Source organism: Zonotrichia leucophrys, chromosome 15, assembly GCF_028769735.1.
Source record: "Zonotrichia leucophrys gambelii isolate GWCS_2022_RI chromosome 15, RI_Zleu_2.0, whole genome shotgun sequence".
NCBI classification, from domain to species: Eukaryota; Metazoa; Chordata; class Aves; order Passeriformes; family Passerellidae; genus Zonotrichia; species Zonotrichia leucophrys.
Genome location: NC_088185.1, coordinates 8067169 through 8092900, shown reverse-complemented (window position 1 = coordinate 8092900; position 25732 = coordinate 8067169). Strand labels below are relative to the sequence as shown.

Sequence of the window (25732 nt, the reverse complement as noted above, 5' to 3'; positions counted from 1 at the left end):
GAAATATTTTCTCCCGCATCCTTGATGTTTTTCCACTTGTACAGGACAAAAACTTCTTCACGTGTTATAGGAAAGGTCAGACAGTTCCCACTAATGATAGAAAGGGAGCCCTTCCAGCAGTGTGGGAGCGACAGGTGAGTGCTTAGTTCACTCACCACATGTAATTAAACCCAAAAGCCTCCTGAAGCTTTGCAATAGAAAATATCTCAGTTTATTTTTCATTTAAAAGAATAATGATGATACTAATAATTTTTATATTAAAAATATGGTTAACAAAACCAATTATGTTAAATAGATCACTCTTGTGCAAAGAATATTTCCCCACGTGAAAGTCCTTACAGGAACAACAGGGCTGCAGTTAAGAACATACCAGCTCTACTGGGGCTTGCTGGAGTTTGAATGCTCTGGTGACAGGAACAAAAGGGACAAATACAGGGACCTTCTGAGCCACAGCCATGCTCGTGGCTGGCACAGCTCATGGCTGTCCTGAGGGGCAGTGGGTGGTGCAGGACCAGTTGCTGCTGCTCTCACACACAGCAGTTACTGAAATAGCAGATGGGTCAACAGTTGCTGCTCCTGCAAAGTCATCCAAAAAATAAGAAGCCTCTCCAAAAGGGCTACAGCTGATGTTACTTTCCTGGGGGGGCTTAACACCAAGAGGCAACGAGAGCAGCAGACACAAATCCTGCAGCTGAGCGGCTGCAGACCCCACAGGGTCTGAGTGTGAGCCGAGTGCTCCGGGCAGAGGAAGGCTCTGAGGGTGACGTGTCCCTGCACCCCTCGCCATCAGTGAGCAGCTACGAGGCGGGGCAGGGACTGGCTGCTCTCAGAAAGCCAAATGCTGAAGGTGGCCAGGCCTCCTGTGGGTGACCTGCACTGAGTGGGTGAGCCAAAGCAGCACCCACTCCCCAGCAGGGTTCTCGTTTTGCCATCAAGTCTGAAAGAAGTAATCAGACCCCTCAGGGGGCTGTGCTGCAGTGTCACAGCCAAGTCTGCCCCCGTGCTGCTCCTTTGCTGGCAGGAGCTGAGCCCTGGGAGCCTGTGCTGCACTGGGGCACTGTGCAGGGGGTGTCACAGAAGGCGTTTGGCACACTTTGAGCAGATGTTGTGGCCTTAAAACTGGCAGCTGGGGCTCTGGGGTACTGCCTGGAGCTGCTCACAGGGGGGTGGTGTCCATTGCCAGGCTGTTCACAGCTCCTGTGAGCTGTACCAGGGACTGTGACACTGATAACAGTGATCTGGCTTCTCTAGACATTAGAAACTGCCTGTCTTCAGAGGATGGGTGTAGGATGGATGGATGGATGGATGTCTGCTCATTTATTTAAAGATCTTTGAATGAACACAGCTGAATGTTCCTGCTTTTGTAATGGCTCTGCAGCTCTGGCTTAATTAATGTCTGGAGTTCATGGAGGCGTTCCCAGGACTGTGAGAAATCATCTGGTCCTTCCCCACAGCCCCCAACAGGAGGGACACTGGGGTACCCGGGGTGCACCATCAGCTCGATGGTGACGGTGCCGCTCTGGGCTGCCCTGGGCGGGCGCTGCAGCACGGCGCTGTCGATGGCACTCTGGATGCTGCTGACAGACATGCTCCTGCCCATGGTGCTCAGGCCTATGTAAATGTCTGCCCACCTGCAGCCAGAGGAGGGAACACTGCTGTTAGTGCTAAAGAGGCAGGGAGACAATTGTGTTACGTCCAGTGGATTAGGAATCAAAATCTACCTAAAATTTAAGATATAAAATTGGAAGAAGTTTAAAAAAACTTTTAACTATAAACAAAAGTAAAACCAGAACTTTTCCTTGTTGAAACCAGGATCCTATTTCAAGCAGCAGTTCTGCAGGGACAGCAAGGCCCAGCACAGCCCCAGTGCTGTGTTTGGCATCTGTGAGCTTTCAGGTGCATTTTATTGTCCCAAAAACAAAGAGCAATGCTGAACTGAGAAATGCCACACTATCAAAATAAATTAATCTTGAATAATAACCCTCAGCTAAGTAGAAACAAAAGTGACTGAAATAAAATGGCAACCACCCAGCTAAAGAAGCCTCCTGCCAGAATATATCAAAGAGCCATAATAACTGGACAAAATGTTACTCCTAGAGGACACCACCTACACGCTGCTGCTTAGCTTCACACAATTCTTTGTTCAAGTCTGGCTGCAAGTGTCAGTTCTAAGTGTGGCCTGGATGAGTCCAGGAGAGCTGAGCAACTGCATGTGAGGGCAGAATGAAAATGTTTTCAGAAGAAATCAAGGCTGGAATGTTTACCTGAATGATCACAGAAAAGCCCAGCTCAGCTGTTCTTGAGAAGGGAGAAATACCAGCCTGCTGCTGGTGTTCAGAACCACTGACACAAAAAATAAAATCCCAGAAGATGTTTCCAGTGGACTGAGGAAGTAATGACATCTGCCCCAAAGGACAGGTGACTGCAAGGGTCTCTAGTGAAAGGCCTTTAACCCATAAAACAGTCTAAGCTTTTAAGAGAAGCATTTTATTGGGGGAAGGGCTGAGCTTTCAGGGTTTGGCCCCTGAGCTGCAGGGCACTGACAAGGCTGTTTGCTCACAGCACTGATCACCTGCTGTGGTACTGCCAGCTCTCAGAGCTCATTGCTTCCCCTTAACAAATACCTGCTTCTACTTAGTCTCATTCCTACTACTTAAAACCCTTTTTCTACTACAACAGGAAGATGAAAACTTAGTTCTTAAATGCTTTCCTTAGATAATACTTTTAAAATTCCAGCATTGATGCAGCATTTCTCCTGGCATTCCAGATGCCAGGCTGATGGAACTTCACTGGGAAGGCTGAGAAACATACCCTGAAAAAATCATTCCTTTTCAAGTGGAAAGTGACTCATCTCTGTTCAAACAAAACTTCCTAAGCCCTTGTGCCTCTGGCACTTCTGTGCCCCTCCTGAACCTTTCTCTAAGTCCAAAGAGGAAAGAGAAAGATGGTGTTCCATTTTTGAAAGATGCTATCAGGAACTGATACAATCTTAATGTTTTACTACAAAAAAGGATGAGTAATACCTGTCTTACCTTATTCCATGCTTTGTAAACACATCCACTGTGTTAAAAGAATCTTCTTCTACTCCCAGGTAAAAGTCCATCAGGGATGGTGGAATCCAGTCACAGTTATGAAGGCCTGGCTCTATGGGGACACGTGTGTACTTAATCCCATACTCCTCTAACACCTCTGCAAACACATTCCTGACCTCTGTAAGCAAAACCAGAGATGCAGTCAGGGCTTGGATAAGCAGCTTCTCGTGTCCCCTGCAAGCTGTTAGCACAGAGGCTTCCTTCCTTTCTGTGTTTAAGAAAATAAAATTCCATTTGGTTTATCTTCTACTGAAATTCATCTGTAGGGAGTCACCTCCTATACTGGAAACATTTCTCCCTGAATTTCTCCTGCAGGTGCCTTTCTTCCTTTCAGCACTGAGCCTTTAGTCCAGCCCCCCTACTAAGTGAGTGACTCTGGTCGGCAGTGAGTGCACCAGAGGTGGCTGCACTGTCAGGAGCAAATTCTTCATCAAGTGCTTGCACAGCCAGAACAATGTTATCTGGAGGCAGTCAGTACTGCAGTGGGAAAACCTGGATTCTTTTCTCACTCCATTTTCCATCTCTGTACCACAATGACTTTATTTGCAAAACAAGGACAGAAGATCCTTGCTCATCTCTAAAGCTGAGACCTGCAGGCAGGGACTGGGGTGGGAACACAATGGACAGGAGGGAGTTCTGTAGCATCTAATAGAGCCACCAGCTATTGCAGTCTCCAGCATTCCAGTTTAAACTGGCCAGTCTGCTGCTGGCTTTGGTCTGCCTCCTTCAGTGTGGGTGAGAACATGGAATTGAGATGCTGAGGAGAATTACTGTTGTTGGAGGAAGAGGTGTAACCTTGGCCATTTGTGTCATTAATGCCCAGGGCTCCAAGCAGAGTTTGGCTCTGGGCAGGACTGTGGGCTCAGGTGAGAACATTCAAACTGCAGCTGCCAGCAGGTGTCTCAGGGTGGGGCTTACTGCCCATAGGGGAGCTGGGGCAGGGCAGGCCCCTCTGAGCTGACTCTCACCTGCCTGGTGCACGAGAAGAAGATTTCCTCCTTACCTGGGAGAACGTGGACGTGCTGGTGCCCATCCATGTGGGGAGGTAGGTGACCTGTCAGCTCACGGAACAGCTCCACCTGGGCCTTGAGCTCCTGCTTCACCTGTGCAGCAGAAAAGGGTCAGAGCAGGACCTGGCAGAGGCTGAGAGCAGGGGAGTGATGGGGCTGCTGGGACCCCCCTGGGCAGGAGTCAGGACCCAGCTCTGGGGTGTGCTGTGCTTGTACAGGGATGTGCAGCACTGCTGGGCTACCCAGGGTGTCCCTTGGGCATGGGGCTCTTTGTGGTACTGCTTATGGGAATGGTGGGGATGTTCTAAATATTATTCTAAATATAAATTTCTGTTTAAAATGGATGCAATTTTGATCACTGAACGTGTTTATCCTTGCTCATGGGGCAAAACCAGCCACCTCCCTAGAGAACCAAACTTCTCACAAGCTGATGAAAGGCCTGGTACCTACTTAAGACTTTTCTGTCATTTGCTCTTTACTGATCTCTAGGTCCTTTATAAATACCTGTCCCAACGCCCTTCTACCTCCTCAGATAAATAGTTAACAGTGTATACAGGCACTGAATCAGGGAGGAATGGGTTCTAAAGGCTGCAGAGCCTTTGGCAGAATGAGGCCCAGGACCTAAAGCCAGCTCAAGCTGCACAGGCAGGGTTCATCTTTAAGCAGACTCATAGCTGGGATCTGGGAAAGGCCCTCAGCTGTTATGTGCTGGGATAAATGCAGGCTGATTTTCAGGAAGGCAAGTTGTACAGCTCTATGTGGCTTTCTCCTACCTCTGACATTTTCAGGAGACCTTTTGATAGAGCTGTTCTGAATCCCATTTTTCCATGGAAGAATCCATCCTGGTTGAGCAGAGAAGAGTTTGTCTTGAGCACCTCACACACAGGGGAGCCCTCGGAGAGGTTGGCATGCAGGCCTATTGGGATGTTGTATCTGGAAGAGAGGGAAATGTCTGCCAAGCTTTGCACCTCCCTCACTGTGGTCAGAGAGGGGAGATTAAAGTGTAAGAACCAGACTGATCTTAGAGGAGTTGCAGGACTCACTGGAGTACATCTCTGTATCTCTGCCCTGCCACAAAGGATGGCAGGGTGACCCCAACCAGAGCAGGGCATCTCCAGGTAACAGCCCTGAGCATCCTGTCCAGGGCCAGCCTGGGAGTGTCCCCAAACCCTGCCCCCACCCTGGCTCACAGCACAAGGTAAATGCTGTAACTGCACTCCAGGAACTGCAGTCACTGATAACCAACCAAAAAACCCAGATCTTGCAGCTTTTTCTGAAGTGCTCCATTAGCCCTTGCTAGGTATCCCCTTGAGTTATTCACCCTGTTAAAGATGGTGCATTTATGAGACATGGGAGCTCTACTTGATGACTCCTAAAGCTGCCCTTAAGTAGAATCCACTAATTCATATCTAAACAGTGCCTAAGGAAGCTGTTATGGCAACAGCACAGGCTATATGTGTAAGTACAAGGGGCTGCAGCTGGAATTCCTGCAGTGGCCAGGCTTCTGTCTAGTGCAGCAATCACTCAGTGAGTGGTGAGCATGAGCTGTAAAGAGCAGCATCTCCCTGGCACAGCCAGAGAAGGATCAGTGCAAGGAGGCCCACAGTGAGGTGTAGAGCCTTGCTAAGGAGCCCCAGGGGTATGATTGATTACCCGGTTGCAAGCTGTAAGATTCTTTAAAAAAATCAAAAAAAGGAACTATGGAGCTGGTGTGGCTGCAGAGCTCCCCTCAGGGCTTAGCAGAGTGCTGTGGATTCCCCTACAATGAGAACAGGACTTGTGCATGCTTGGATTTGTGCTGGGTCTCATTAGCATTTCTGGAAATCCTCAGCATCAGTAGCCAAAATGATGCTTTGAAACTTTTTCCAAGACAACCCGTGGCCTCTGGCTGACCCAGTGAGGGGATGACAGAAGTGCAATGTTCCATCTGTGCTGCCCAGTCTGAGTCATGGTGCACAGTGAATTTCAAGACAACAACTCTGTGATGCTTTAAACCCTTCTTGGAACTTCTGCACGGAGCTGTTAAAAGTGGGTGTGGTCTGTCCCTGACACAGCCCTGGTACCACAAGGAGAAAACAAAAACAATCTCCATTGAGGCAAAGGGTGCAAAACTGAGACATCTGAAGCTGACTGGTGAAGCACCAGCTCACTGGAGACAAGACTGTGGATGGACTGGACCAAGTCAGAGTCATTTAGCTCATTCAGGTCCTAAGGCTTTGGCCCTAGAAGGACTGAAAGCCTTTTTTTTCCTGGTACAGTCAGTTGCTAGATACTAGTTCTCAAAGACATAAATGTTAGGAGTCAAATTGTATGCACAGTTCTGTGGAACAAAATTAGTCCATTGTGTGATTAAGGAGCTGCAATGTTTGTTTAATGAAGCAAAACAGCTTGTGGAGAAAAGGTCCTCTCTGGCTTTTCTGATCTGGTGATTTCTGTGCAGCAGGGCCTGATTGTTTCACTGATGATGAATGTTCATCATAGCAGGGCCTGAGCACACGTGCACACCAAGTCCTGGCTGCCACAAGAGGTGGAAGCTGTGTCACTGGGGGGACAGGCTGCAGGGCAGCACAGGAGGCAGCTGCAGTGCAGGGGGGGCTGTGGCAGGAGGGTTCCCCTCCATCCTGTGACTGCCTGGGAGCCCTGCACAAGTCCAAAGGCAGAGGGGAAGTCTGTGGTTTTCTTTTAGAAATGGACCCCAGATTCTTTATTCTGTCTCTGGGAAGCTCTTACTGCCTCAGCTGGAGTGTTATTTGTACCACAGCCAGTGCTGCTTGCAAGAAAAAAAGGGTTTCTGTGTTACCATGAATCAGCAGATGGACTTTTTCTGTTGAGTACTCTCTTTCCCGTGTGTTGTGGGAGGGCAAGAAATGAACAGCTGAGCCTCTCAGTGTTGTCTCCCAGGAGCATCAAATGAACTGCCCCCAATTGTGCAATGCCTCCAATGCTGTGAGGGAGGCTATTTCCAGGAGAAGGCAAGTCCCTCTGACAGGTGTGGGACACCAAGGAGCCAAGGGCTGCACTGAGGAACATGAGAGCAGCTCCTGGCCAGGGCTGAACCCAGCCCCAGAGCTGGGAATGTGCAGAATGTGGAAGTGCAGAGAGAGCTGGCCTTGTCCTTGGGTAAGAGGAGACCCTGGCTGTAACATTAGAGTGTTTCAGAGCTTTGCCCAACACCAGCTGAATATCTTAACAGTGTTCTCGTGGAGTCAGTCCTGGTTTGACAGACTGTGCATGCTGAGACGTCAGGAGAGGAACTGCTGGTGTTTAATGGCTCTGGAATAGAGGCACTGAAAGCAAAACTCAGAATGCTGCACGTGAGAAACTTGTTCAGAAATGTTCATCTGTGGGAGGTGCACAGAAGGAGGCATGGGAAGGTTGTAAGGATATGGGGAGAAGGACAGATCAGTGGGTACAGCAGAGTTCCACTGCAAGCTCGCAGGGAGACAAGTCAAGGTGCAGGAATATCCTGAGAGGGCCCTTTTCAGAGCACATATGATTGTTTCTGCTACAGAAATATACTTTGCAGTTGCCCACATCTTTCAAAAGACTGTAAAATAGCTGCTAATTTGTTGGCTGAGATACTGAAGCAGAGACCAGCGGCTCAAGCAGCTTACATAGCATGTGATGCTGCCCTGGGAGCAGAGCTCAGCTGTTGTGGGTTTGGCCTCAAACTCCTCTGCCCAAGCCCTTTCCAGATGGGACAGGGTGAGCCCTGCTGGTCACTGCTGGTCATTAACTGCTAATTGCTCACACAAGATGCAAAATAAAAGGATTGGCATTGGGCTTCAGGCAACAGCTTAGTTTCTGCACACAGCTACCACTGCTGAAACAAAATGATGTGAAGAATCTACTTGGTGTCCCTAAATCCTTTTTGGTGACTCTTTTAAGCTACAGCAACCCTTCCAATCTGTTTGGAGAGGCCCCTCTGTGTCTGCAAGTCTGTCCCAGTGCCACAGGGAATGCAGAGATGCAGCAGGATTTAGCCCAGGGGTTCACTTCACTCCTGATAAAGCCACAGGACACTGGCTGCAGGTGTGGCTCCTGCAGCAGGAGCAGCATCAGACTGAGCTGCTTGGGAACCTGTGCAGAAGAGGTTCAGCCACTGAGCTCAATGCACCAGAGAGCTGCTTGCACCGGAAGTTGGCTGTTACCTCTTCTCAGCATTCTTTGTAGAGGTGGGGGGAGAAAAGGAGAGACTTGTGCAGGAGGAAATATCCTTAGAGCAGGTGCTAGAAGGAATTCACCCTGGAAAGATTTCTGAGTCAGCGGGCCCAATCCAGTTATCAAAGAGAGAGGAAATACAGTCAGTTAAACTGCTCAAACTGCTTCCTTTTCAAGTAGCTGCTTGTTTTGCCACACGAGTGCTCTGGATAAGTGTCTGCTGAGGCAGTGTGCAGCTGCACTCCCTGCTCATTGACCCTGGAGATGGGCACTGCACTGAGTCACTGGGGCTGGTGGGTGAGTGACAGTGCCCTGCTCCTGCCTGGCCGTGCCACAGGACACTTGCAATGCCTGTGGGAATGATGAGATTTGCCAAGCACTGATCCAATTGCCTTGCTGAAGGCTGGGTGCTCTGGCACAAGCACAGCACTTTACTCTTTCCCTTAATGGCTAAACAGATTCAACAACCAATTGTATCATCCAGGAAACTGCTGATCATCAGGTTTCAGCCCAAGTGTGACCCAAGTCAGAGCCTCATGTAAATATCTGTATCTCATCATCTCACTCCAGTGAACACCCAAGTGTCTGAAGCCAGACAAAGCAAGGCTTTGAGTTAAAATGTGCACTTCTTACTTTCCTCATATTGGCATTTATAGATTTCCTCACCCACACTTCCACCATTCAGTAATATCTGTCTTTCATCAAATAACATATTTTCTTGCTCTGTTACTGCTAAAAACCCTACTTCTTCTGCCAGAAATGCCCTAAAGCCTCTGCAGCATTGAGCTGGTGCTGTAACACAGCTTAGGGACCTGGGTTTGTTGTAGTTACATCTTTGTATCAAGTGCAGCTCCTGAGTCTGCAGCCTCACGTCAGTGAAATGGGCGGCTGCCAGTGAAGTCAGTGTGCTCTGGGATTCTGGGGTGAGGCCTCAGATTGGGCCCCACCCCATCCCAACAGTTCAGCAGAGGAACTGTCTGCTGTGTGATTAACAGTCACTTACAAGGGCTGATGAGAAAGCATGAGAGATTTCTGTATTAGTCAGATGTTAACTGGGAGGGTCAGAATTCAGTCACAATTTACAAACGCATTTTGCAATTAGTGTTGATGGGAAAGGAAGTGAAAACAGAGAGAGTAATTAAATGTGGCTTTGTTAGACCCTTCTGTGTTAGATGTACCCAGATGTTGTGGGGGCTTTGGCTGATGTTCAGTATTAAACTGTATTTAAACTGCAAAAAACCACCCAGGAAGAGTGAGGTTGTGTTCTAAAATACGTCACTCTTCATGAGCTATTTGGACACAAATGGAAAAAGGTCCTAAGGCTCAGTGACACCTGACCTGTTTGATGTGAAGGGGAGGGGAGGGAGGATATAGCAGCAAACTGTCCTGGATGTCTCTATTTCTATCTCCACATTTCTAAGGAAAAATTAAGGCATCTCTTCATTTCAGGTTACAAAATAACCCTTCCAGTTTCTGGGAAAGGTTCTGGAATAATCACCAGGAAGTCTGGCTGACTTCAAGGCAGGGCCTGTTAAGTAGAAAATTGAGATTGTATTATATGGATAAGCAGGAAATCATAGTCAGTCAAGGCCCCATAAAGAGAAAAGTTTTGAGTTACTGAAAAAACCCTCAACCCACAATGGCAGTCTGTTCTCCCACCTGCTGCTCTGGTTATGTTCTGCTCTGGCAGATGCTATCAATAGGTTTGTCATTTGGTGATGGATCAGGCCTCTGCTGAAACTCCTCTGTTGCCAGAAATGAGTGTGCCCCTTCTTTCAGGCCAGTTGTGACAGTGGATGAGGGAGCCCAAGGTGCTGAGCCTGGATATTAAGGAAGGTGTATTTTTTACTGCTTAGTTCTGCTGTTCTGCAGTTGGCTTGTGGTAGAGCTGCTACAAAGATCTGCTGACTATCATCACATGTCTGCCAAGGCTTTTAATCAAGGCTCAAGGCAGCAGATGGTATACCCAGAAACTACAGAATTATTGTGAAAATGAAAGGAAGAAAGAAATTTCAGAGGAACTGTGTTCCTTTCTGAAGGATGCCAAGTCCTAACATTGTAGGGCAGCATGAGGTGCTTAGGAAGGAAAAGTTGTCTACTTATTAATTAGCTCTGCCTGTCTCCAATTAACTTAAAACCAGGTGAGGAGTGAGAGTCTAAGACTTGCAGCTACAAGCAATCATGTCATAGACAGTTTATCAAGAAGCCATAAAAGCAGTCCATCACTCTGACAATCCTGGCACCATGTGTGTGAGAGACCAAATTCCACAGCACTGGAATGTGCCCAGGAAAGGACAAGCTACTTGCTTCAAGCCTCTTCTCTCAGCTGGGGACAGATCCACTCTTCCTGCTTATGCCACTGGTCAAGGCTGAACAGGGGAAGACAAACACGAGGAGAAAAAAACCAACAGGCAGACTTTCATCCCATAACAGAGAAAGCCTCAATATTTACAGTGGGATGGGAGATGTCACCAAGCAGGGGAAAAGGGAATAATATTGGCAGGGCAGTCAAGCCAGTGATGCTTTCCCATTTCTGCAGCACAAGATGAGGAGGGCTCAGTGACATTTCTAGCAAGTCTGACCTATTTGTCGTCTGTGTAGAAAGAGTTTGCGTCAGCCTTTGTGACATGAGCAAACATCTCAGGGGTGACACAGGGGTTTGTTTACACACACAGGTGCCAATTAGCTGCAGCTGAAGCTGGGCTTGCATTACAACATGAGGAAACCTCTTCTCCACACCTGCTAATGCTCCTACCATGGCTGGGTAGGGCTGAATACACCTGCACAAAGTCACACAAATGAGGAACTGTAGAACCTGGGCTGGTGATCTTCAGAGCTGGCAGATGTTCCCAAAGTCACCCTGCTTATACGCTCAAAAACAGATTTAAATCCATTTCATTCACATTGACAATTCAAAATTATGTTCCCCCCGCCACAAAAAACTCAGATTGTAGCAGCAGGCTGCAGCCTCTGCTGTCCCCTGCCCTCCAACCTGGCTTTTCACACCCATCAGCTGCCAGCACCAGTGTCATGACCTGGATTCAAAGATGCTTTTTAAACCCCTGATTACATGGCCTACTTCCTGGCTATGGAAATGAGGCCAGGTGGATTCTATTTTAAAAGCCTGCTAAAGACCGTGGCTAAAATAGCTGACAACATCACCAGACCACTGGGGCTTAAAGGGTTTCACAGTGCCTCTGTGGCTGAGAGATGTGCTGGCTTTATCTCTGTGTTTTATGTTTCATTTACTAATAGGATTTTAGGAATGTTACTGGTGTGGTGCCTCTCCCCTTCTGGTTGCCAGGCAGTTGTGGGGAATCTTCAGCCTTTCTATAGACCAGATTGCCACTAGCACAGCACCCTGGCTTTCCTCCACTACCCTGCTCCAAAGAAGCTCCAAGCAATTTCCAAGTACCCCTAAAATCACAGCAAACTGAGGAGAGATGCTCAGTGAGAACAAGGTCAGCAGAACTCTCATGAAACTCTTCCCCACAGCAGCTGCATTTGAGGCATAAGGTCTCCGTTTATGTAGTAGCAATACAGCTCCTTTGCTTTTCTGCTCTCCTAAACTGTTTCTCTTTCAGGACATATTCCTGCTTCCAAGCACCTGCCCACACCAGAGCTGAGTGGTTTAGCTGGGTTTTACCTGATAAACACAAATAATGCTTCTTATTAAAGGATTTGCTGGACTAGGCTATGAGACTGACACATAGCATTTGATCCACTGCAGAGCTAAGTGTGCCAGCAGCCTCTGAAGTTGGTGAAGAAGTAAAGGTGGTAGGTACAATGTATTGTCCCTTTCTTTATGGATGCATTTTTACAGATGTGTTTATCAAGCCTAGGATTAATAGAAATATTGATGTGCTTTTTAAAAAAGGTTTACGGGGTGGGGAAAAAGTCAAGTTTCCCACTGCCCAGTTTTATAAATAAGCCTTTGCAGAATCACACCTTTGCCTGATTCTGCAATGAGCCTGGCTGACCTTGTGTCCAGCGTGGGTGAAATGGATCAATTAAATGAGATTTAAAGACTTGTGCTTTTATGCTCTTATAGTTTTAGGGGTAGCAGATTGGTCTGAGTATATAATGTGCACTTTCCTTCTGATGATGCATTTTTAGAAGTGGAAGGAGAAAGTCTGACAAACCCAAATTCTACTAGTCAAATAGTGGAAATGGCTTCCTAATCCTGAGGGGGGAAAAAGGTGCAGTGGCCAATTCTAGAGAAAAGACCATTACTGGTATGAGTTAGCAAATCACTGGTTTTACTATGAAGAGTCTTAGTAAACGTGTCTGAATACAGTTTTCCTATACCAGCCTGAGCTGTGATACAGTGTTTATTCCGGGGGAACAAAATACTAAATTTTCCAGGCTTGGTTTCTCTTGGAGGCTGTCCACAAAGGACCTAAAGGAAGTAGCTTACCTCCTTGCCAGCTTGGCTGCATCTGCTGCAGCACTTCCGTTGACTAGAAGGGACACGTTAGATACGGCACCAGCCAGGAAACAGTCCACAATGCCTTGGTTTCTCCGAGGACAATAGCCGAAGTCATCTCCAGTTATTATTAGCTTCACCTGATGCATCCTTAGATGTCATGCCTGGCAAAAAAAAAGTAAGAGGAGGTTAAATCGGAACACTCTGCAGCCTGCAGATCACCGGCAAACAGGAAAAGAGAGGCTTACCGCGGGCAAAGCCAATCGTGACTCAGCCCCTGAGTGACTCCTGCTCCACCTCAGCCGCCGCGGGTTCGCAGCTCGCCCTGTGGCGGGATTTGCGTGTGGCCGGCGGGCTCACAGCGCCCAGCCCTGCCTGCTGCTCCCCGAGAGCCGCAGCCGGGCCGTGCCCTCCCCTGGGGGGCAAACCCTGCGTGCGCTTCCACCTCTGGCGATGAGAGAGTGCGAAAGCTCGGGGACTCGGTGGGATGATTGAATCGATCGAGGGTGCGTCAGAGGGTCAAATTCCATTGCCGGGCCCACCCTCGCCCGCGGTGCCCAGTGAAATGCCAGGGGTGCGGATCACCTGAGGCAGCCGTGACGTCTTTGCGGCCACCGATCCCCGGCTCCATCGGGTGCGGGCCGCGTTCCCGGGGAGAAGCGGGACGGAGCGCTGCGGGCCCGCCAGCCCCCCTCCCCTGCCCGGGGCGGTGCGTACCTCCGCTCCGGCCCGATCCGGCTCCCAGGGCCGCCGCCAGGTGTGTTCGGCCGCCGCTGGCCCTGTGGGGACGCTGGCCCCGGCGGCGGAGCTGTGTCCGCGCCGCCCGGCCGCGCATCCCCCCTGCCCGCGCTGCGAGCGGCCCCGGGCGGGAGCTCCCGCCGTGAGGCGAGCACGGGGCGGCCCCGCCGCAGCTCCGGCGCCTGCGAGCGCGGCAGGCACCGGGGAGGCCCCGGCGGCGGCCCCTGGCGGCGGCGGCCCGCAGCGCCGCACGGCCCGGCACGGCACGGCCCGCCCGGGGAACCCGCGCCGCTCGCTGCGGCCGCCTCTGCTCCGGATTGCCGAGGTGAGACCCGCCCGCGGCTGAGGGTGGGACAAGCGATTCAGTTCGTGCTCTGTGCTGGCTACAGCGCAAAACCGCTGATCCCAATGATGCCATGGATGTGTAATCCCGCAATCAGTGACTGTCGCAGTAGCCACTCGCTTGTTTTCCCCCACCTTGGTTTGCTGGCAGTGCACGCTCAGTCTGACTCAGAGCCGCAGGGCAGCAAACCCTGGCCAGGAGATCCCGTGGCTCTTGGTGCTGGGCTAGAGAAGGGCAGGGAGAACAGATGAGAGTTTCACGAAGGGCAGCTTTTAGCATGCTGTCATTCAGTGCTGGGTGCCAGCCAGTTCTCCATCAGGCTGCATGTAAAGTCTTATTTGTCCTGGCATTGAACTGCTTTTTCTTACTGCAGAAAAGCTTTTCTGGATCTACCAGAATGAAAGTGAAAGTGCCAAGTACTCAGCTTGACATGGAGAGTGGAAGATGCTGTCAGCCTGCATTTTTCACCTGTGGAAGAGGATGAAGTTCTATCTAAGCAGAACAACCCCCTTCTTGGTCTGTAGCGTTATCCCAAAACATTCACCCACTTCTGATATTGCAGGAGAAACAACAAACTCGTGGTTGAGGTAGGGAGAATGGCAGCTCAGAAAGTGCCTTGGTAACATGTCCATGGATCCAGGGCAGCTGTCCTGGTGTTTGCTGTAACTTGTCCCAGGAAGCAGGGATCACACTGGGACTGGGACTCTTGCATGGATGATGGTGATTCCCACTTCTGAAGCTGTGCCAGCATGGAGGTAAGTGGAGCAATAGCTGACAAGCCAAGCACCAGCTTCTTGGAAGAGCAGCTGGAGTGAAATGGGTTGGAAAAGGCTTTAAGGGTCGTTTCTGTGGGAATGGGCTGACAATCCTGCTGCTTAATTCATGTAAAAAGAAATTACAGTCTCCAAGTGTCTCCTTGTTCAGCAGAGTTCAATCCCTAAAAGACAGCCAGCGTGCCCATGGCCCAAAGTCAAGGATGTGAACTTGTAGGCACAGCCAGAGACTGATGATCTTCAGCAAAGCAAGGACCATCAGTTTGGAGACAGAGCTACACTTCAGCAGAGGAAACTGCACCCTGTTCACACCTGAAGTTTGAAACATCTGTCTGGGGGCATGAACACCTGTGGGAGTAATGGCTTTCCAGGTCTGTCTCCTAACAAGGAATTTGGAATCACTGAGTTGAGGTAGGTTGCAGCCCTGTAAGTTTATTTTGATACTTTGAAGGAGAAAAATAAAATCAGAATGGGTGGTAGCAATATAATTCATAGCAGAATTTGGTTCCTAGGCTGTGGTCTCCCTGTAGGCCCCAAAATGGGCAGCACTGGGAGCATGGGAGATTTCTCTGCATCAAGAGGGGACATCAGCTGTTTGTCACTTTCTTACTCTTTCTTGCTCTTCCCTGCTCATGTAAATGAGTGATGACTACTGGAAATGATGGTGAGAGCTGGAAGACAGCCTTCTGCCTCTTCAATGACATTTTCTCTTAGAAAGGAATTATATGAAATGAAATTCAAAACAGATCATGCTAAAATGCTGTAGACAACTTGCTAAATCTTCATTCAGTCAATTCCTGTGAGCTTTTCTGTCATTTGATAGTAGTATGGCTCTGTTATAGAGAAGTTTTTGATGTTCTGTAAAGGTTTTCAGTGCCCTTGGCATTTCAGAGGGGATATTTGTGCACCTGCTAGTTGCTTCCCCTCCTGGGAGATGAACGTCACAGCCTGCCCACGCTCCCCAAGAGGCTTCACTTACTGATGAGCGCTGTTACTGCAACAGCTGAAGTCAGCACAATTCTGAAGTCATGTCATGAATCATAAAACAAGCACCTCCTCTCTTTGCCAATGCAAACTCTGGGGTTTTCTGCCTCTTTCTAGAAGTGCCAGTGCTCCCTAACACTGCACAGGTGAGAGGCACAACATAAGAATCTTAGACAAAGCTTGGCTTCTCAGCCTTCTTAACCTTAGTATGCATTTAATGCTATTAACAGTAACATCCTTCTTAAATATTTAATGCACTTCCTGGAGGCTTTTCTTTTCTGATTTCATACCTGTTTATCCAGCTCTCCTTCCTGCTACTGGAAGCAAACCTTGTCCCTGTGGCACATGCCCTTGGCAGCAGAGCTCCCTGTGCAGCCTGCACTGCCAGGACAGCCCTTGCAGCTGACCCCACAGAGCCCCGAGCTGAAAGGCCCTTACAAATTCAGCCTGGAGCTGAAAGGCAAGGCAGACTTCCTCTGGACAGCCTCTCCTCTGCACTGAGCACAGGCACATTGGCCAGGACTTCTGGTGGAGCTGCATAAGCCAGGACATGGACTGAGGAAAGGCTGCATCTTCCAGCTTAACTAAAACAAAACACAGCCCAACCTCAGCTTAGCTGCAAAAGCCAGCAGGAGCTCTCACCATCCTCAAGTGCTTCACTGCTTTTGAGCTTGAATTTCTTTCCCTGAACTTTGAGTTAATCAGTAGAAATGCTGAGGTTTCCTGTATTTCACAAAAGTGTTTTCCAACAATTACTGCTTCCAACAAGGCATCTGTTTACATGTTGACATAAAAAATGTGGTTTCTTTTTCTTGTTCCCTTGGCTGCAGCTAGTTAGTTCATTTGGGATTACAATGGTAGCACAGTAGGACTTTGTTTGTCTTTTCCTTGCATGAAATTTTGTTGAAAGTGTGAACTCTAAAAGGCATTGAAATGAGACAAAGTAAAATATATTTTTTAAATGAAAAGACGTAAACATTTTCTTCTCTGTCCCAGCCTCAGAGGTTTTGTAATCTCTGTTCCAGCCTCAGAGGTTTTGTAAATCTTTGAAGTTCAGTGGTTTCTGTAGAAATGCTTAAACTACAGTTTTTCATCCATAGAACAGTCTCCTCCATCCTGCATCAAAAAGGTTTGAAACCCCCAAACTCTAAGAGATTTCACTCTGCTAAGAGTGAAAGGCTTCCCTGGTTGCCAGGCAGTACCTGTCACCTTCCTTCATCCATGTCTGAAATATCTGAATTTACACCAGCACAAAATAATGCCTGGCAAGGTGTGTGGTCCTAGCAAGGTGGCTGAAAGGCAGAAATTGCCATTGTGACCTTCTTATTAATTTGGCATTAAATTATGGAGGACTGCTAAAAGCACCAAACTCAGATTCCTCCTGATGCACCTGGCAGGCCTCTGGTCCTTGGTGAAACTGTGGCTCATGGATGGTGAGTTTTTATCCACTCTCCCTTTTTTCAGAGGGTTATTTTCTCTCTGCTGCATTTCTTTCAGTGTCTAATGTGTGGTAAAAATTAATATTTGAATACTACAGCATCTGTGACTTCTAACTGGGGTTGAGATGATGTAAAGGCTGCATGCTCCTTTTCCAGATACCTCTTTGCCTGATGTTGAGGTCTATAAAGACGCCTGGTCAAAAAAGAGTTGAGATGGGGAATATTTCCCCTAGACAATTAAATGATGGGTCCAAAATAGGTACTGTTTAACTGTGCACACTAATAGCTAAATCTAGACTGTCTGATTCCATCAACTCTTTGATTGCATCAGGAATTCAGTTTGACCTCTCTGAAAGTTATTATAAAAGATGCATAGATGTTCTGTGGAATTTTCAGAATTACATTAATGTTTGCCTACCACTGAAACAGATGTCTAGAGGTTTTCCAAATCCCATGAAGAAGTTATTTTAAAAGCTGCCTGAACTGATGTAACATAAATTGTGTTTTTACATTCTTATTATAAAATAGAAGCTAATCATCAAAACAACAATTCAAATCCATGCCTACAAATTCTAAATAACTTCCTCAGTTTCAACTTACACTGTATAAACAAAAGCAGTTATTGATTATTGCAAATGTTGATCAGGAGTCATTAAAACAAATTAAAGATACCAGAGGCAGGTCCTTATGTTAAGGAAAAAAAAAATAAATGCAAACATGGGTAACACCTCAGCAGTGTCGGTACACAGGAAAGTGCATCTGGCAGAGCACTTACAGTGATTGTTGTCACCTCCCAGCATCACTGAAAACATGTGGAAAATCCCAGTTGATGGAATGGAAATGCAGATTAATTCCTTTGGGGTTCTGAGGGGAGATCCCCTGCTCTTGGAGGACAAGCATCAGGCAGGAGAGTGGCTCAGAGATGGAGACAGTGACAGACACATTGCCAGCACTCTGCAGAGCTTCCCAGGAAACCCTCTCTAGCTCAAAAACTAGAAAGAAAAGACAGCAATTAAAAAACATCAAATCTTCTCCCCCAGATGGAAAAAATCTTCAATTTAAATACATAAATAGGTATATGTTAATACTTTTTTTGTCAAATGTCTTCTGCTTATTTACTTACTCTGCTTATTCTTACATTGTATCTACTGAATGCAAAAATCTGAGTAAATTATTTTGGTTATCTAATCCTTAAACAACTTAGGCTGAATGATAAGAAATTGGAATTCTATAAATTTTTAGCAAGCCATTTTTTATCACTTGGATTTCTCCCTAGCAGACACATTTTATCATTATTGCTCCTGTTCACTGTTTGTATGAGGCTTAGGGGTCACAGTTGGAAGAGCTCTGTTGCAAGGCTTGCCAGTGGAGACAAATGTTTCATCTGAAGTGAGGTTTATAACCAGCTGTGCCTCAGTGTGGAGTGAAAGGAGACAGAGAAAAAGCACACAATCTTTGCAGATCTGACTGTCTGCCTCTACTCTGTTGAGTTCAGTAGAGTTCATAAAATTGACATCAGAGAAGGGACCAGAGGCAGAGAAAAGCCAATGGAAGGGCTCATGTGGGCTTGTTTCTGTATCAGGTACTAATGGCTTCAGAACTGTCCCGGTTGTGTTGGTCTGACAAAGAGCCCGGGTGCTGCTGCAGGGTTCTCCAGAAATCAAGGGCAGTCTGTACCAAAAGATGCACCAGTGTGTTTCGGGGTGTGGATCACACCCAGGATTGCCAGCTCTGCTACCTTAGCTGTCAGTAACTGCTCCAGTCATGCAAAGCAAACAGAAAGTTTAAAGCCAAATAAAGTTTAAACAAAGGCCAATATAAAACCTGGCCTTTTTCTATATATCCTTTATAGATAGAAGGATCCTTTATATCCTTTTTCTCTAATCTGTTGCTTTGGGTAAGCATACACCCTCTGAAATGGTCTTGTGCCACAGATTGTTCATTCCTGCATGTTAAAAGCATTTGGCACTACCCAATCATTTTCTCAGGGAGGGCCAGGTTATACCTACAGCTGCACCTGAGTGGAAATGGTAGGAGTTTCCAAAATGCTTGAAAATCAATTTGGCATAATGGTGAGGGGTGTTTGAGTGATTGAAGGATTTGTAGTTACATTTTACATTCTCCCCTTTTACAGCATCGTTGAATTATTTTGTTTCTGTGCACAAACAAGAATCATAAAGAGACTCCCATCAAAAAAAGCTGATGTTCCCATGACCAAGGTGAAGCCACATAATTTCTGAGGCAATTTTACCTGGAGCTTACAGCAATCTAGCAGGAACAATAGAGGGCCCTGTGGCACTGAGGCGCTGTTAATTGCCGTGGGTGTCAGGCACTGATGGCTCTTTACTGGCAGCCGTTCTAACCCAATTATGTTTCTAAAGTGGGGCTGAAAAGCGTTGGAGGGAGCAGCGTGTAAACGGCACGAAATGCACTGAGACTGAGCGACCTCCCAGAAAGACAGACAGGTGCCAGCTAAAGCCCCATACGATTGATTTGCCACGGCTAAAACGGCAACCACAGACATCTGGTTTTGCCCCAGTTACAACAACAGAAGCAATACTGGGGTGGTGAGTTTTGTTTCCCACAGAAATGGGCTGGAATTCGTGTCCAGGGGTCTGACCCTACCCAGGTGCCTGTGACCCCGAGTGGGCTCCCACCTCCCAAAATTCTGAAATGGCACAGGATGTCTCCCAGAGCCAACCTGCCACCACCAAGGAGCAGGGTGCCCTGGCAGTGCCAAGCACCTCCTGCAAATTGACATCAGGAAACTGATTGTTGTTTTCTTAGCACACCAAGGCTGCTTAGAATGATGTAAAAATATGGCATTTAACTGTCAGTGGGGGAGCTTTTGCTTTTCTGTGAGTAAAGCTTTATACCTCCAGCACTAGGAACTGAGTTTTAAGTCCTGAGGAAAGCACACTGTGTGTGTATGTGTGTACAGACACACACATATAGGTGACCTGTGTTTAGTACTCGGGCTTGTTTTAATGCTGGCCTGGCATTTAAGTAAAATATTTTTCTCAAATGTAGGTACAGCTATGGAAAACAGGCCAAAGCCAGCACAAAAAACCTAACCATTTGATTGAGTGGTATCACATGGGCAGGAAAAAACCTCACTGCTTCAGGACTGGTAGAAGAGAGTCAGCTGAGCATCTTATGATGTTTGCACTACCCAGCAACACTCATGTGCTTTCTAAATCATCTTGTAATATCAAGTGCAGTGTTTTAGTTCTTTGCTGTTGCAAGAACAAAATACCATTATTACAAAGATGTAAGTCATAAGATGGGAGCCCTTCTACCTGTTTCCTTGCCACTAAGATCAAAATCTTTTGCTTTTTTGAATTACTTTGAATTATTCCCAGTTTTACATGGGACTCACACAAGGCTGTGATGTGGTACATGGGTCAGCCCACTGAGCAGCTTCAGAGGTAAAAGAACTGTATAGGAGTTCAAGTGTCCTTTGTCAATGGCTTCTTACTGAGAGTTTTTTGGGGGAGTATTTCTTCAGTTTGCAAAACTATGCAATAAAGGACTGTATGTTTGTATGTTAACTTATGCCGGGGTTTTTTCTACAGAATAGAGTTTAATAATCTCTTAGTTATAAGAACTTTGCAAGAAGTTGAATTTTGGGATCCAAAAGCAGAGATGTTATGTTATTTCTACAGCTTAATGGTACAGCAAGCATTGCTAGTTCTTTGTGTAGTGTTTATGCCCTGTAATTAGAAGGTCTAATATAATCCAGAAATTACTGGAGCTGTAATTATCATCCAAATCACTTCACAAACATGACTTCCCTTTGTTTTTCAACACCGTGTTATTTTTCTCTGTAAATCCCCTAAATGGGGAGATATTTAGTCCATTCTAAGAGCCAGAACTGCAGGGAGGAGCAGAGCTAAATGTGCCGCCAGCTCTGAGCAAGACGCGGCCTGAATGGAACAGCAGGGGCTGATTGACCCGACAGTGCAACTGCGGCTCCCCGAGGCGGGATCCGAGCACTGCCCGTACCGGGGCTCTGACCTCCGGGCCGGTTTGTCCCTGGCACTGCTCTCGCTGTCAGGACATTTGTCCTTCCCTGGCTCCGGTAATACCCGGCCGGCGCTACGCACAGCACGTTTACCTTCAACAACCCCTCAGCCTGACCTGGCTGTGATTGTTCATACAGCCCAGACCACGTTAGACAAAGGGGGTCGCACTGACACACCTGGCCTCTCCTCCTACGTTCTCAGCAAGGGCAAACTGCAGAGCCGTGTCAGCGCTGCCACGGGGGTGCCCAGCAGCCGGCAGTGACACCGCTCCGGGCCCGGGGGTGCCCAGCAGCCGGCAGTGACACCGGCCCCGGGGTCGGCGGCAGCGCGGCCCCGACCGGCCCCGTGAAGGAGAGCGACCGCAGTTCTCCTTCGCGTCCTCACACAAGGGGGGGGCCGCCACGCCGCGCTCTCTGATTGGCCACTCCCCTCCTTGCCGGTTTGCCGTAGCCCAATGAGGACGCGCGGCGGAGTGGGGGGCGGGTGGTGATTGGCTGAGCGCGGTGGTGGGCGGGGCTGTGGCCGGGCCCGCGCGGGGGAGCGGAAGCGCCGTGCTGAGGGCGGCAGGGCTGAGGGGGCTGAGGGGCGGCGGGGCCGGCCGGGTGCGGCGCGATGCGGGGCGGCCGCCGCCTCTTCCCGCTGCTGCTCTTGGCGCTGCTGCCCGGGCTGTGCCACGGCAGGGAGTCGGCGCCGGGCGCCGTGACTTGCGGCTCGGTGCTGAAACTGCTCAACACCCGCCACAGCGTCCGGCTCCACTCGCATGAGGTCAAGTACGGCTCCGGTGAGCAGGGCCTGGCCGGGGAGCTGGAACATGGCGGGGCACGGGCTGTGAAGGGCCGAGGAAGCGGCGGGGGACAGGTCGTGCCTGACAGGGAAATGGCGGGGGTGGGCCGGCAGTGAGCTTGGTGGGGAAGTTGGAGTGTCCCGAGATTCCTATCCCTGGTGCAGAGGGAAGCGGCAGGCCCGGGATGGGGTGTAGGGATGGGCGGGAGACACGGCAGGGACAGGAGGATGCTGAGGCCTGTGGGACAGGAAGATGTCGGGAAGATGTGTCAGCTGCGCTGTGGGCCCTGCAGCCGGGATGTGGCAGGGCTGCTTTGCCCTCTCATGAGACAAGCCCTGCTCAGTGTCTCGGCCCTCAGCAGCACCTTCCCAGTGCCTGCTCTGGCAACGAGGGTGTTGGTCTGTTGGGGAACACGAAGACCTTGACAGTATTTTTGATAATGATGGGATGGTGTGAATAGTACCTGTCATGGATCAGATTTTTTTTCTTGTGTTCACCATGAACTTTGACAGTTTGCATCTGCTAACACATGCTGTGTTTCGCTGCTTCCATCTGAAAGATGATTTGGTACCTGCATTCCTTTTGCAGTCAGTAAATGGACTGTGAGAATTAAGCATCTTTTAAACATGAAGGCATGACAACATTCAAGCAAATCTCTGTAGTTTTCTCATGTCTTTTTGAACTGGGGAAGCAGGATAAGTCTGTGTAATTTAATTTTATTCAACCAGGAAGTGGGCAGCAGTCAGTGACAGGAGTTGAAGCCTCAGATGATGCCAACAGCTACTGGCGGATCCGTGGGAAGAGTGACAGCAGCTGCCAGCGTGGGACACCAGTCAAATGTGGGCAAGCCATACGACTCACCCATGTTAACACTGGGAAAAACCTGCACACTCATCACTTCCCATCACCACTCTCCAATAACCAAGTGAGTTGGTTTAAATCTTAAGCTTTTGTACAAGTAGTGCATGCTGTTGACAATAGTCTCTGCAGTTACTTGGGTTTTTGGAGAATCAGGCTTGAGTACCAGCTGCCAGAAGCAATGTGTCTGTGCATATCCAGATTCAAGTATAGGCTTTTCTGCATCTTGAAATTATGTATTTCAGTTCTTGACAGAGGTAATATAGTATGTGCCAGCATTGGTATTTCACAGTACTTTTAACAAATTGCTTTTTTCTTATTTTTCTGCACCATTGCTGCTGGGAAGGCTGTTCTGAAATGCTTGGTGTTTTCTAGATGCAGGAGATTGAGTGTCTCCCTCAACATTGTGAAGATTGCTCTAGAGCCAGGCAATTAGTCATGTGTTATAACATTAGGCATTCCCATGTCCATGTTCCTTGGTGATCCAGTCTGTCATTCTCAGTTGTCTTCTTGCTGTCTCTATTTCATTTCACTGTTCATATTTTTCTGACCTCATTCCACAGGAAAACTGAACTGCTCTTGCAATCCTACTTACTTATAATTTTGTACATATCTAGAAGAGTGTAATTTCTAACTGTAATCCAGCCCCAGAACAAATACTTCTCCAAGATGGAAAATCTCTCGTAAATAATGTGGTTGTTGGAAGATTTTTGTTGTTTAGTCATGTCAGGCTGTGTAGATAGGTTGTTACATACATGGAAGCTCTGACTCTTTGTGGAAAAATTTTTCTTTGACCATGAGTAAAGTGGCTGAAATAATAAGGTTCAGCTCTGTGTAGGGTGTCTCAATAATTTGATTATTAAAAGAAGTGATGGAAAAGTAACATTTCAAATGAATTGTCTAAGGGAAAGATTGACTCTGAAACCTTCCCTGAGTTTCATTTTTCAGTGTAGACACTTCATATATTGTCATTAAGATAAGAATGTTCAACTATCATTGTGGAGTTTTGTTTGGAGCTTTTTCAGCACTTTTTGCTCCGATTACAGATTGGAGTTTGTTGGCACTTTGTGTTCAGATTGTCTGGTAGAACCTTACTGCTTCTGGCTTCAGTGACTGCTGACAAAGCAGAACAGCAGCCCTGCTTTCTTCTTTCCCCATCCTTGTCTTTGAGCTCTGCTGGGTCTGTGCTTGGTGTTTGTGTGTCCTGGAGGTGTCTGCTTACACTCTCACTTCAGGAAGCTTGTGTCTCTGACAGGAAGTAAGTGCCTTTGGGGATGATGGCGAAGGAGATGACCTGGATTTCTGGATTGTGCAGTGCAGTGGTTCTTACTGGGAGCGGGAGGATGCCGTGCGCTTCAAGCACGTGGGCACCGAGGTGTTCCTGTCCATCACGGGGGAGCAGTACGGGCACCCCATCCGAGGCCAGCGCGAGGTGCACGGCATGCCTGCTGCCAACCACCACAACTATTGGAAAGCCATGGAGGGAGTCTTCATCAAACCCAGCCTGGACCCTGCAAAACACGATGAGCTCTGAATTGGCGCGGGATCCAAAACGCTTCGTGTGACTCCGGTGTTTGGAGATGCTAATCCTTGGTCTCTTCTAAGTCCTGCCTTGCCTGAGTGACTGATTTTCTGTGTTACTGAAGGGCATTAGTTCATTCTAGGGATGCAGCACTTCTGTGGGGAGTGGCTTCTGCCAGGTTCGGCCACTGACATTTATTTGGTGAAGTCCTTTCTGAATTTCCAAGCTTTATTGGTGAAACTAGTTCCTACATCTGTTAGGTTTTGTTGTCATTTGTTTGCTTGTTACTTTTTCTCGAATTCGAAGGAAATGAAAAAATGAAAGTAATACTTTCCTCTACTCTCAAGTACAATAAAACTTTGTATTTTGTAATCTTTTTCCAGCTATAATTAAATATTTAAAAACTGATTTTTACATCCTAGTGAAAGAATGTTATTGATGAGGAGATGGATTGAGTGTAGAAACGGAAAAATGGTTCTGAAATATGGTGGTTTTGAATGGCTTTCAGTCAGCTATTTAGTTCTGAGTTAAAAAGAAGTATCCATTTGAAAATTGCATCCAATGTCTTATGACATTTCATTCTGTATTGCATTGGAAGATTTGAAAATACTGTGTATGTTGGAGTAAGAAGACAACATTTTAATAGTTTTACTTTGTCCAAGAAATTCAGATGTTCTAGTAGTGGTGGTACAGCTGATTGTCCTCTGGTAAGGCTGCTCTGCTCTGTGAACAGGTGCAGAAAACTGCTGCTTGCTTAATTAATGTTGGAATTTTACAGTTTCTCATGGTGTAAAGGAATGGTTAAATTTGGCTTACTTCTGTGTCACTACAAGATCAGTATGACAATCCAGGTGAATAAATAGTGAGGCATCCATCTATGTGGGGCTTTTTATGTGTGAATCCAGAAGAGCAAAAAAAACCTGAGACAATGGTTTGGTCATGGATTTCTGACAGAGTGGTATGCACTGGAGTGCTAGCAAGGAATCTTCACTGAACAAGAATTTCTGTGTTCCTCTGTGAAAAGGAATTAATTCTTCAGTGTATTTTTTACACAGTGGTACTGGAAATACTGATTAAAATTCAAAATACCATGTATTTGTGATTTTGTCTGAAATTGAAAAGCTCACCAAATCAGTGAGAAAAGTCAGAACATTCAGGTATTCTTGTTTCCATGTGTAAATAGTTTACTGATTACAGTGCTCATTAGTCAATCAGTTAAAGAAGCAGGAAGCTGATTTACTGCTCTTCCAGCTGCAGTGTTGGTGCTGTGTTGAGAGGGTGCAGTAGGCAGTTGAGTTCAGCTTTACAAATCCAGCAGGCTGCTCTCTGCACCTCCTGCAGGAGTGCTGGCTCCAGGCTTTATGTAAGGATTTCCTGCTAGGGAAGATCTGTCCAAACCCTATGGAACAAGGAACCTCTGTAGCAGCATTTCTGTGTACCTTGCTATTTTTCTTCAAAGGAAAAGGTAAGAATGTTTTTCTAGTAATTTTAGCTGCATGTGTGTATTTAAGGATTGCAGGCATTTTGGAGATTAAGTAGACTGGCTTTTGCTGTTTTGTATTAGAAATAAACTTTCC

At 47.5% G+C, this 25732-nt stretch overlaps 2 protein-coding genes and 1 long non-coding RNA gene across 8 annotated transcripts; 2 read left to right on the top strand and 1 right to left on the bottom strand.

Annotated features, from left to right (window-relative positions):
• Positions 1-164: 164 nt before the first annotated feature.
• YDJC (YdjC chitooligosaccharide deacetylase homolog) lies at positions 165-17946 on the bottom strand. 5 transcript variants are annotated; one of them, XM_064726726.1, is made up of 6 exons: positions 17742-17946; positions 12681-12853; positions 4876-5035; positions 4096-4195; positions 3033-3210; positions 165-1631 (listed from the first exon to the last, which is right to left on the bottom strand). In XM_064726726.1, exons 2-6 carry the CDS (start codon positions 12836-12838, stop codon positions 1322-1324), a joined length of 906 nt encoding a protein of 301 aa, XP_064582796.1. In that variant the 5' UTR covers positions 12839-12853; positions 17742-17946; the 3' UTR covers positions 165-1321. The 5 variants fall into 5 exon arrangements, with proteins under 5 accessions (XP_064582796.1, XP_064582798.1, XP_064582797.1 ...); XM_064726728.1 differs by lacking the exon at positions 17742-17946 and adding an exon at positions 13905-13923; XM_064726727.1 differs by lacking the exon at positions 17742-17946 and adding an exon at positions 13275-13295.
• LOC135454509 (uncharacterized) lies at positions 13703-17796 on the top strand. 2 transcript variants are annotated; one of them, XR_010442124.1, is made up of 3 exons: positions 13703-14954; positions 15459-15673; positions 15830-17796. It is a non-coding gene; the product is annotated as an uncharacterized LOC135454509 (long non-coding RNA). The 2 variants fall into 2 exon arrangements; XR_010442123.1 differs by having other exon boundaries at positions 15410-15673.
• Positions 17947-21506: 3560 nt separating the features above from the next.
• SDF2L1 (stromal cell derived factor 2 like 1) lies at positions 21507-25250 on the top strand. Its single transcript, XM_064726729.1, has 3 exons — positions 21507-21772; positions 22504-22700; positions 23889-25250. Exons 1-3 carry the CDS (start codon positions 21604-21606, stop codon positions 24165-24167), a joined length of 645 nt encoding a protein of 214 aa, XP_064582799.1. The 5' UTR covers positions 21507-21603; the 3' UTR covers positions 24168-25250.
• The last annotated feature ends 482 nt before the right edge of the window (positions 25251-25732 follow it).